This window comes from Lupinus angustifolius, chromosome LG17 (genome assembly GCF_001865875.1).
Source record: "Lupinus angustifolius cultivar Tanjil chromosome LG17, LupAngTanjil_v1.0, whole genome shotgun sequence".
Taxonomy (NCBI): domain Eukaryota; kingdom Viridiplantae; phylum Streptophyta; class Magnoliopsida; order Fabales; family Fabaceae; genus Lupinus; species Lupinus angustifolius.
In genome coordinates this window covers 13548222-13560363 of record NC_032025.1, presented here as the reverse complement: position 1 = coordinate 13560363, position 12142 = coordinate 13548222, and the positions used below count along the sequence as shown (strand labels likewise).

General features: G+C 34.0%; 1 protein-coding gene across 1 annotated transcript; it reads right to left on the bottom strand.

The window, feature by feature from the left end:
- Nucleotides 6071–11439, bottom strand: LOC109332002 (GATA transcription factor 26-like). The gene is made up of 8 exons (XM_019566836.1): nucleotides 10959–11439; nucleotides 9281–9652; nucleotides 8256–8664; nucleotides 7818–7890; nucleotides 7565–7668; nucleotides 7105–7291; nucleotides 6894–7005; nucleotides 6071–6660 (listed from the first exon to the last, which is right to left on the bottom strand). Exons 1-8 carry the CDS (start codon nucleotides 10996–10998, stop codon nucleotides 6356–6358), a joined length of 1602 nt encoding a protein of 533 aa, XP_019422381.1. The 5' UTR covers nucleotides 10999–11439; the 3' UTR covers nucleotides 6071–6355.

Genomic DNA, 12142 nt, shown 5'->3' with positions numbered 1-12142 from the left:
GGCTAAAACAATAAAAAGTATGTAATACAATATTATAATAACTCCATGAACACAAGTTGTTCATGGTTTCAACAAAATATTTTCATAAGTTCAAGAACACCACCATTTTCGGTTTTGAGGTGAAAATGAGTTAGAAAGCGTTTTAGAAAATTTCAAAGGTTGAATATGTTCTTGATATACTCATAAACAACATACTTAAATCTCATCAACATACATTGGTTGAATGTGAGGAGATTGAAGAATGAAAGAAGAAGAAAATGAAGAAGAAAAGATGATGAGAGTAACTTACTCTCCAATCTTCAACGTGCCAAGCTTTTTGCAAAGTGTTAATGTATGAAGATACATGGGTATTTATAGAGTTGTGGGGTGGGATAAATCTCATTTCTAAACCCAATTTCCAAGGCAATCTAGCAAATCTAAGAAGGTGAGTGAATCATGGGTTAAGTGAGTGATTTAGGGGATTTGGTGGTAGTGAAATCTATAAGATTTAGTGGTTAGATTTTGTGAAGTGACTCATGCGACGCGACGACTTCTACGAAATGTGCATGATTAAAACCATACTCGAGTATTGTCGGCCAATATTCGAGTAGTAAAAAATGATCGCCCAATTTTACTTTACGGTTGTAACTTCGAATTTTGGCATTCCGAGTGAAAATATTCTAGAAAATAGGTATGGGTGTATTCAGGGTCTATATTGACTCAAAATTAAATTACGAATCCAACGGCACGATCAGAATTCGATTCCGAGTTACGGAACTCAAAAATACACTTTTTGAGCCGTACTGGGTGGATTCGGCCCCGACAGTGGTCCAGAATCGACTGTCTCCAAAAATTACCAAAGTTTACCATAAAATAGGAAATTAAATTTCAAGACTAAAACTCAACTAGAGTTTCGTCTAATTCTTTACCGAAAATTCCCAGAAATTCATTTTCGAATATATAATTAATAAAAATATTAGTAAAATCTTATAATTCAAAATCGTAAAATTCGCGGTGTTACAGTATTTTGGGTCATTGAAACACAAAATATATCAACTATGGCATCCATATGATATAAGCGATATAGTTGGTGGAATGTGGCTAAGGTGGGATGGTTAGATGTTTGGCATGTTAAGGTCATGGGTTTGTGTTCATGGGTAAAAGTCATGGATGGTATAGCAAAGTCTGAGGTCACCGGTCCCAATGTACTTAGCCACTCAATGCCTAGAACAACATCAGCGTCCTGGATAGGTGGAATGGAATGTGAAAAATATGGTATTGTAAACTGATGGGTGTCTCCTTACACAATCTAGTATAGTAAATTTGCTTTGTGTTACCCACCATAACTAAAAACTTGGGAGTTGGAGAAATGGGAAGTTGTAGGAAGTGTGCAATATGTGGTTGCATGACATTGTGGGAGCTCCCTATATCCACCAAAACAGTAACCTTATGTCCATAAATCGAACCTTGGAATTTAAGTGTCTTTGGGGATGGATTACCCTACAAGGCTTGAATGGACAGATGGAAATGAATAACATTTTCCTGCACTGATTCATTTTGGACCAGTGTTGGCTTTAGATCAAATAGTTCAGGCGACAACTCATTTGCTGCAAACTCATCAATTAACAACAGTAGGAATTGCTTGGACTGGCAATGATACCTAGAGATATACTTCTCATCACAATTATAACACATGCCTTGTGCACGACGCTCTTGCATTTGAGTCGTTGTCAACCGCTTAATAAGAAGTGTCAGTGGCGTAGGAGCTACCACACCAGCAGAGGAACCCTCGGTCACAACTGGGGTTGTATAGTTGTTGGAACGAGTAAAATGTCCGCTGGCTATTTTTGATGCCACAATCTTACTCTCAACCAATTTTGCAAGACCAATAGCATGTGTAACTGAAAAAGGCTATTGGATTGCTAATACGCGCCCAATCTATGATTTCAAACCCGACAAAAAGCAATTTAAAAGCATTTCAGATGATAACCCAACAACCTGATTGGATAACCTTTCAAAACGGGTTAGATATTTTGTTACAGAACTTGTCTATTGTAACTTAAACAATTTTGCCTGCGGTTTGGCAAAAGAGGACGGTCCAAAGCGGATTGCCAGGGCTTTTGCAAACCCTTCCCAACTAGTAAGTTGGTTGGTATGGAACATCCATTTATATCAGCTCAGCGCGTTCCCTTTCATGGCGAAAGCAACCAATTCCAAGCATTGGAAAGGGGAAACTTGATATAAATTGAAATATTGTTCTGCTTGAAACAATCAATCAAGTGGATCAGACCCATCAAACGACGGTAATTTCAACTTAAGAGGTTTTATTGTACCTGGAGGTGGAAAGAGGGATGTTCCATAAGTAGGAGATTGTGGAGGGGGGGGGGAACGTGGGTGGTGGTCAATCATGCCAATCTGTTCATTAACCTTGTCAACACTGTGTCTAGTTGTGCCTCCATGGAGGATTGGAACATATCTTGGCGATCTGAGATATGTTGTTGTAGAGTGGACAATTTCTCTAGCACGACCAAGTGAGTATACTCATCCATGATAGAGTGAGTAAATGAAGGTGAAGAGACTGTTTTAGGAGGCATGATGATCAAGAACGAAAGCGCCAATGTTAAGGTGAAACTCTAGTAGAGATTAATTTAGGAATTTTTTTAAGTGTTAACAACTAAAAGAAAGAAAGAAAATAACTTCTGAATTAACAAAGTAGTACTACTGGGTCAACTTAATAGGCCTAGTGAATTACAAGTTTAAAACTGTAAATAAAAGACAATTGAAATAGTCATTTGTTTCCTTCCCATTCATAATCATTAAGCCTTTTTTGTGGTTGAATATTCCTCTTGGGCTTATGATATTCTGGCAGCCCAACATGGGAGAGACTAAAAAATAGGTGGGACTAACACAAAATCATTTCTCACCAAATATGAAGAGAATAAGTGTTAGAAGAAATGCAACAGCTAAATGATGATTAGCAATATCGGTTAGCCATAGACTTTGCATTTGTGGGTGAAATCCATCGAGAAATGTTAAAATGGTTATCAAATATAACATTTTTCTCTCTTCTCACTTTTTTTGTTCAACCAAATAAGAGAGATAGAGAAGAAAATACATTATTTTTTCTTTTACTTCTTTTTTATTTCACGCATAGCAAATAATATAAAAACTATTCTATTTTCCATATCTTTCATTTTCTTTACTATCTCTCTCACACATCTTTCTCTTCACTCATTTTCTTCTCTCAACCAAAAAAACATAAAAAGATATTCCCTCTCTATAAAACTTTTTGATCTTATACATATAGAATAATACATCATTAACTGGTGTAAAAATTTGGTACGTGTTGACCAAAAACCCAATAATTAAAGGAGAAGGGAGAAAGAGAACAACCAAACTTTAATCCTATTAGATGGGGCCATCTAGAGATGGAGAAAGATAAAGAAAAAATATATATAATAAATAAGAGTAATGTTAATCAAACTTTTTTAACCTTCATTTTGATGGATTTCTAAAACATCATAGAAAGTTGTAACATTCATCTATTTCATTTTTGTGTAACGTCAATCAAACTTTTTTAACCTTCATTTTGATGGTTTTATATGACATTGTCTAAAAGTTAAATTAAAATAATTTTGAGATAAACCTATCTTCAGATTGGTTTAAGTTTATAAATCATACTATAACAAAGGTTGGAACAAGAAATATATACCAATGAAAACTAATTTGGTTTTATGATGGGGTCGTCAATCATGGAGTCTATACTTGATACAACGATTGATAGAGACATGTTGAATGAACCAAATAGACTTGCACATAGTCTTTATTTATTTAGAAAAGACGTATGATACATGCCTAGAAAGGTATTATGGAAAGCTCTAAATAATTATGGTGTTCAAATTGCATAGATTTGAGCAATTAATTATATATATGACGAAGTTAAGACCATCGTGAAAACACAAGATAATGTCTCAAAATATTTTCCCATTATCATAGGACTACACCAACTGTCAACATTGAGTCATTATTTGTTTACATATCAGTCTTGGATGTGCTTACTATGCATATCCAAAAATTTGTGCCACAATGCATGTTTTTGTAAATGATATTATCCTAGTGAGAGACTCGAGAGATGATTTAAATGAGATGCTAGAAATGTAGAGACGAATTTTAGAAGCACTTTAGCTTTCATATTAAGGATCAATGCCCTCTTGTAGAAATAAATATTAGAGATCACATAATACCATTAGTTATTATTATATTGAAGTATCTCGAGTCAAATATACAAGATGGCATAGAAATTGCTAGAGATGTAACTCATATGATTGAATCCATATGATCTCATGCCATTTTAAAGTTAACCTTAAAGATAGAATTAAGGTATAGTCCTCCTCACCAAATTCTATAAAGTTGTCACCTAATTTTAATTTTCTTTGGATGAAAGTTCTGAGTTGTGGTTTTTATGGGTGAAATTGGTTTATGTTGGAATATTTGAAATATATTATTATACGAAGTTACACATTACTTAGTATTAGAATACAGGAAATAAATTGGTGTTATATAGTGGGCTCAAATTTCTTGTTATAATATACATCAATTATAAACAGAAATTAGAAGCACTCATGGACCTTATGTTCATAGGTGTGTTACAGCATGTAATCTCTTATAATAATATATTGGTAGTAGCTGAACATCTTTGAAGTTTTAGACACAATTAGTCGAACTCCGTTAACAAATCATCTTGTCTTATTACCTTACATTTATTTTCATGTCTGTTATTTGATTGTTTGTGGCTAATAATGTGTAATGATTGATTCCCCTGCACCAACAATCGACATCAGAGCCAATTGATAAATGACTCTTAAGCCAAACACCATATTCATAGTAGAGGTGTTTACTAGAAGTAGTAACTTTGGATTGTTGTAAAGAATGATGAATGATGTTTTGGTTGTACAAGGCCTAACAAAGACAATGTGCGAGGACAAACCAGATAAGTGAAAGAGAAGGAAACATGTCGGAACCGTGACAGGGACCATAAATGTGTTGGATATAAAACCTTATAAGTCCACATATTGGATTGGAACCAATATGTTCTCATTTGATATTAGATGTGCCATATCCTTATGGCGTATCTATGACATCATGGTGAATGATGTTAATTGCTGACGGGTCCATGAAAGCACACGAGCGTTGGTTGACTTTGATGTAGGTGTGATAGAGACATTGACTTTGATGCAAGATGTAACACGAGTATTGATAAAAATGTAAGGTGTGACACGTGTATTAACTTGGATGTGGCAAGGGCATTGGTCGATATTGATGTACAGTGTGTGTTATGGGTATAGATGATAGTTCATCTCAACTATAATTGTTGGATTAGACAAAGATGATAGCGGTTGAGACTCTCTAAGGAAGCTTCATGGTTCTTCTAGCTAAGTATTGGTGAGAGCAATTATTGGTGAACTTTTGTGTAAAAGTTCTGTAACATCGAAGGACTTCCTCATAGCAAGAGAGAATTAGGCGACGTGTTCCGTTAAACAACTATATGGGAAGCTGCACTATATGTTTAGAAAGTTGGTCTCTCATTAACATCATCAAGGATGCTCAAAAAAACTTGTGTTGAAAGGGATGATCTTATGTAGAAAGTTGTTAGAGTTGATCACTCTACAAGGTGGAGTCAAACATTCACCAAGGTAGAGATATTGTTATGTAGATTTTCTAATGAGCAAGGTATTCATTGCTTGAAATATATTATTGTATCAAGTATCATATTATCTAATATTAGAATAGAGGATTGAAACAAATATTACATATTACGTTCAAGTTCCTTGTTATAATATACATCAATTATAAGCACCAATTAGAAACAATTCATGCGCTTTGGACCAATGAGTATGATAGAGCTTGTAATCTCTAATCTCGTATAATAATATCTTGATAGCCGATTAACACTCATAAAGAATATAGGCACAATTGACCAAAATCTGTTAACAAATTCTCTTATCTTATTTCCTTCTATTTATTTTCTTGTCCTTTACCAATAGCCCATCAAGTATCGTTTCCACTGTCCACTGCACCAATAGTCTCAAAATCACTAACAAAACATAAAATGCAATTGCATAAAAAACTCAGGAGATTGTCACTCCTCATTTCATGCTATGTTACAATCTATTACCATCCTATACAAACAAAAAAGCCCATTCACCTTTCATCCTTTAACAATCCAAGATCAAGAAGGTTGCAAGGAAACAAAAGCACAACCATCATATCTCTTGCACATGATTTTTGGTTCTCAAGATACAAAACATGCAGAATCTAATTATGAGAAAAGAGTCTATCCATATACCAATCATCCAAGTAACCTTGGCAAAATTAGCTAAGGATGTGCAACATGTGAGTATATTGAGCTACTGCTGCAGCCAGCTTGAGCACCAAAGCTTGGAGCAGGGTGCAGAAGCTCTGCCTGTGGAAAAGAACTGTTAGATGGCACATCTAGCAGCAAATCCTGATCAGAATTCTCATAATCAAAGTTTAAAGAATCCATCATGTGCGAGCTATGATCATGAGGCAATGCAAATAAGCTTTTTGCACCGAAACAAGAACCATCTTCTGCAACTTCTTTGCCCTCACATCCAGCCTTTATGATCATACTTTTCGGGCTCTTCATTGTTTTCTTCAGTTCTGAAATTCGCAAAAGTAGAGTCAAGAATCATTCTTCAGTAAATCACAATAGCAGTGAACATCAACTTCTCAGTTCTAATTCTGACTATTAACAGTAGAGACAACCTTAGCACAAATTTCTTGTCTCGGTAAAAGCTGACGTTTAATTCAGCATTTTTGCTAGGTCTTACCATGTGTATAAATATGTCTGTGTGTGTTAATGGTAGTATGGTGAAATAATATTTTCAGCTAACCTGGCAATTTTTTATTTTGACCGTCACGCAATCTCTTGACATTTACAACATTACTAGATGCCATACCAGGAGAGCCCATAGCAACAGATTTTCCAGCTCTGTCTTTACATCTCTGCATCCACAGAAATATGTGATATCTGATAAGTATCAACATGCAAAAAAAAAATTCAACACAAAAGTATTGATATCTAGACAACAATCCAGCACAGACCTTGAGAAAATTATACTGTTCTACCCATTTCGACTTCAACAGATTAGATAACGCAAACCTTTTCAAGGTCTTGCAATCTTCAGGTTTTGCCCTGAACATAAAGATATCGAAGACACCTTCCCCAAGAAGTTGTTGGAAATAAGTTAAGTTCTCCTTGAATTGAGAGCTATCAAACATAATTTTAAGGCTGCACATACAAAAATACAACACGTCAACAATGTTGGATACGGTCAAAACATCTTATATTCAAGATACAAGACATTGAAATAGAAGATGGGTTGGTTGGTACATTTTTAAGAAATTCTAATGCAATGCTGTATGTACCAAATTAAATCCCTTTAATTTTCTTGGAAGTTGGAACACGATTTATAGCAATTGAGACTTAAGTTTAAGGATTATGAGTTACAAAACAACACCAAAATGTATTTAATGATAAAAAACAAGTGATAGAAATTCTAACCTATTAGGAAGTTCCGCAGAATCGACCTCAGGAAGATACTTCAGCAATTGCTGCTGCTCATCATTTGTCAAGTTATTCATATACTGCTCGTAATTTGCTATGTCCTATCGAAGCAAAATAGCAATCACATTAAGCACTTAACAATTTGATGGATATGAAGCTCTACTGCCTAATGTATAGTTATAAATGCAAAACGGCATGAGCATATTATTTATGGAAGAAGAGCAAAGAAATGCACGCATTTCCAACTCACATCTAAATTTATTAAGCCCAGTGGTGAATCGTGATTTCCGAGAAATTGTAATCTTTCAAGTGGAGACTTGTCCCTGAAATGAAAAAGAAAGAAATATTAATGACTGAACAGTTCATTCCTTCTGTATGTTATCCAAAACAATTTCTTCACACTTAATACGAACATTTCTTCACAATGCCACAGGTGTAAAGAAAAACCATAAACATGTTCATATACTCATACATGGAGATTTGACAAAGCTTAACATTAGTTGTTAACTGCTAAATTCATATCACAATTGGAAAAGTATCAAATTCATGCTAGCAGACAGGAATTGACTGGGTACAGCTACGGTAGACAGAACGGAACCTTTTTTAATCATAAAAATTAGTGATTCTCTTCTCTTGCATAAATGACTAAAAATAATGCAATACTATAATTTGATATGGGAAAACATGCCTTTTAAGTTCCTCCTGTTGCATAACTTTGCCAACTTCCTGAGATGAGAAGTTTATGCCACCGCAATCGCGGAACACAGGAATGCTACCTGAACATGAATATGCCTCACTCATTTGGCATTGTTTATTATCAACCGAAAGAGAGCTAGCCTCAGACTCTTCTTCATGAGCAATAGTGCTAGGATGCCTGATGAGAATGCTTCCATGTCCTATCTCAACAGAGACCATTGGTGTTTCACTTTCGAAAATAAGATCCTCTTCAGAAGATGCAGAAAAATATGACTGTTGTTCATGAAGGATAGCATATAAATCTTTTGTAAGCTTCTCAACAGAAGACGGCTTTGGACGACCTCCACATGTCCTCTTTTTCGAAGGTACCGTAGCTTCCCAGACCACTGACTGAGCAGGACCTAAATTAATCAAACTATGGATATTAGAATTAATGGCTTTTATTATGCGAACAAAGATAGCTGCTTTGAATGACAGGACATTTAGTATTTAGCACAATATCATAGAGTGAAAGTCCTTGATCCAAGGCAACCAATGGTGAAGAACTAGACACGGCATGTCAAATATGTAAAACTTGACATTTTATTCAAAAACAAAGTATTATGTAGTGAATATAGAGATGCACTGATAATGGAAAATAAATAAGCCTTGTCTAATTCATTTTTTTGTCATTACAAGTTACAACTGATTTGAGATACAAGTAAACCTTCATTGTAGTAAACTGTTTACATCACTTCTTGGATTCGTTTTGTCATTGAAAAGCATATTCCTGTATTATGTATAATTAGAAGCAAAGTTCACTTGTTTTCTTTCAGGAAAACCAAGGCTCTGTAAGTTGTTATGCAATTCTACAATTTATTTATTTTTCCTCCACTTCATTATCAAGTTCATGATTATGGTCACATAATATGGGCTGTCATTAAAATCCGTACTATTTCAACGGAACAGCCTAGGCTTCCATGATCGGTTACAAACGATAAATCTTCCAATGAAATAAGTAAACATTATTTGTCCAACCTGTCAAATCACTAGCATATGTGCCACCAAATTGGACGCAGCTCTCCGAGTTAGAGACGGCTGACCCTGAACTTGATCTATTGCTTGTATCTTCATCTACAATCTTTCGAGATCCTTGATTGTAATCAGGGTCGAACTTTCCAGAAACAGCATAATCATTTTGTCCCGCCTTTCTTTTGAGCACTTTCACTTCTTTGTTCTTATTCAATGATAAGCTCTTTACCCTGGAAACCCTTTGATCATCACTATCAGTTTCTGCCCGAGCATGTAAAGGGGTATAATTTGCAAGTGTTCCCTTTGTCCTCCATCGAGATCCACATGCATTGCAAAGTACTGGCTTCTCTGGTGGCCCATTGCGCCAAAGTGGTGTGCCTATTGCAATACTTATATATCAGAAATATATAAAACTTAAAAACGCTTGTTATCAAGAATAGAGCCATATCTCTGATTGAATAAACTAACAAAAACTACATATTAACATTTCTCCTATATAATAGACAACTGAACAAACAAGTCGAAGATGGAGATAGTGTCATCTTTCAGTATTCATTATCAGAGGAACTAACAATTTCTGATTTAATTGTTGACTATCTGCCTGTTGGTCACTGCCTGTTAGTGACCAATAGTTCCGGTCTTAATAATACAAGCAATATGCTTCTGCGAGTAAAACACGATATCAGTCTACACTTTACATTCCTCAAGCAGATATTCGAAAAACTCAAATTAAGAAGACTTGTAGACTGGTAATGAAGACCATGTGTTTGCATTTGAACTGAAAGGTTTTAACATTTGTCTGCTTAGTATCACTCAAGGCATCAAAGCTAAGGCAATCTAAACGAAACATTCTCATTCTTGGGGACCCTAATCATTGTGCTCAAACACTGACACTAGAGTTTTGAAGTGTAAAACTGTTTCAAAATTATCAGAAAAACAATGAACATCTATAAGGCTTAAATTTTAGATTCATCTACTAAACTGATCAGTTTTATGAACTAAAATAGTTGTTCAAGTTGATAAAGCTTGAAAATGTAATGATAAATGATCGTCGTGATTAATTTTTTCGGCCACAAGGGAGGGGACTAAGACATGTATAATGGATGGATGGATGGATACAATGCATGAACCAATCTTCTACTACAAGGAGAAGTTGACTCTATACACAAAATGGCAATAAAACCCTTCAATATCAATAGTGAAATAACTCTAGATATTTCACAAATGCACAATTGTCCTCCTTTTTTTCAACAACAGTAGGTGTTCTGCACTTATGCCTATCAAAGTAACAAGTCCAATCTAATATTCAATAGACTTTGAGCTTAATCTTGCACCAATTACATTATTTGTTCATGCTTCAACCACGGTTAAAGAAAAACAATACCCACCAAAGAAGAACACATCAAATAAGGAACTTGATAGAAATTCCCATAGTTTCCAATTCCAAATATTCTAGCCACCAAAGTATACTTTTACTCTTATTGTAATACATCCAGACAAATTATCTTGTCTGTTTAAATTGTTCAAAAATTATGTCTTTGATCAAATTCACAATCCAAGGTAGTGGTTGCAGAACACAACTTAAATAAAAAAATAGGACAAATTGAAGAGAGAAAAAACAAAACATGTCAACAAAATAAAAATTGGAAACAAAAAACTGTTCACTGGAGAAACATGAACTCACTTGTAACTCCACAGTGATAACAAGGTCCTTCCTTGCCCATGTCTCAATATTTTCCTCAAGTGAAGATAAAAAATATATATTGCAGAAAAGGGGAAGAAGATAATGTATTGACAAAATAAAAGTTTTAATAAAAAATATAAAACAAAAAAATTATGAAAATATACAAATTGTGTATTGAAGCTTCAATTTTTATGAGTATATTTGAAGGCTTTATTTCACCAACAAATACATGAGAAAGTTTTCAGAAAATAAGCAAAACCCAATAAACCCAAAGAGGCAAAGAACACTTTTTTGCTTTAATATTTGGCTTTACAGTTCAAAAAAAGTTTTTTTCTCACGAAACAGCCACAAATTACAGTGATTAATATGTGTATAACCAAATGGAAGAGAAAAGAACAATGGGGGAATCTGAGAAATGAGAAAAAGAAGAGAGAAAGAGTGCAATGGAGAAAGAGAGAGGAAGGAAGGCCTGTGTGTATGTGACTTATTGGGTGTAAGTAAATTATTCTAGTGAAATACGTCTAAGATTTATATACATTATTACTTTTATTCATATTTTCTTTAATATAGTTAACGAGGATTAAACATAAATAATGTTGTGGAGTTATACAATAATAATAGATCATTTGTATAACTCAACAACATATCTTGTGGATGGAAAAAATGCTTGTTCGGAGAGTTAGTTAGCCTCACGTACCTGTGGATGTTCTGAACGAGATTGTCTCTCATGCGATGATACATGTGATAAACCACACAAAAAAATAAATAGGATCTATTTACTCCAAAAATAAAAAAATTTAAACTTACTAATCATCATAACCATCAATTTTAAGGAAATCCAATAAATTAATAAATAGATTTAAATCATTAGATTTTCCTAGAATTGATGTGATTAAGACGTGGAGTAAATTTAAAAAATATACTCTTTCTAGTGAGTGGATCTCAACTTATAAGAGAAACATACATATGGTTCTTTTTTATACGGTTTAAAATTTTATATATTGTATATTCATTACTTACCATTTATTTTCAATTATTATTAACTTTAAAAAATATAAATGAATAATAAATGATATATTGACTATATATTAATCTTTACCTGCATGAATATTGAACTCTTTTTTATTCCTAACTCATTTAAAAAAAACAGTTTCCTTTTTGTTGAATTAAAGTTTTGAACAGAA

Bases quoted from the DNA above. Each gene is read 5' to 3' on its own strand.
- LOC109332002 (XM_019566836.1), bottom strand. From the start codon at position 10,998: ATGGGCAAGGAAGGACCTTGTTATCACTGTGGAGTTACAA. The intron at 9,653-10,958 runs GTGAGTTCATGT...GTATTGCAATAG, and splicing joins TTATCACTGTGGAGTTACAA to GCACACCACTTTGGCGCAAT. The intron at 8,665-9,280 runs GTTGGACAAATA...TGATTAATTTAG, and splicing joins ATATGCTAGTGATTTGACAG to GTCCTGCTCAGTCAGTGGTC.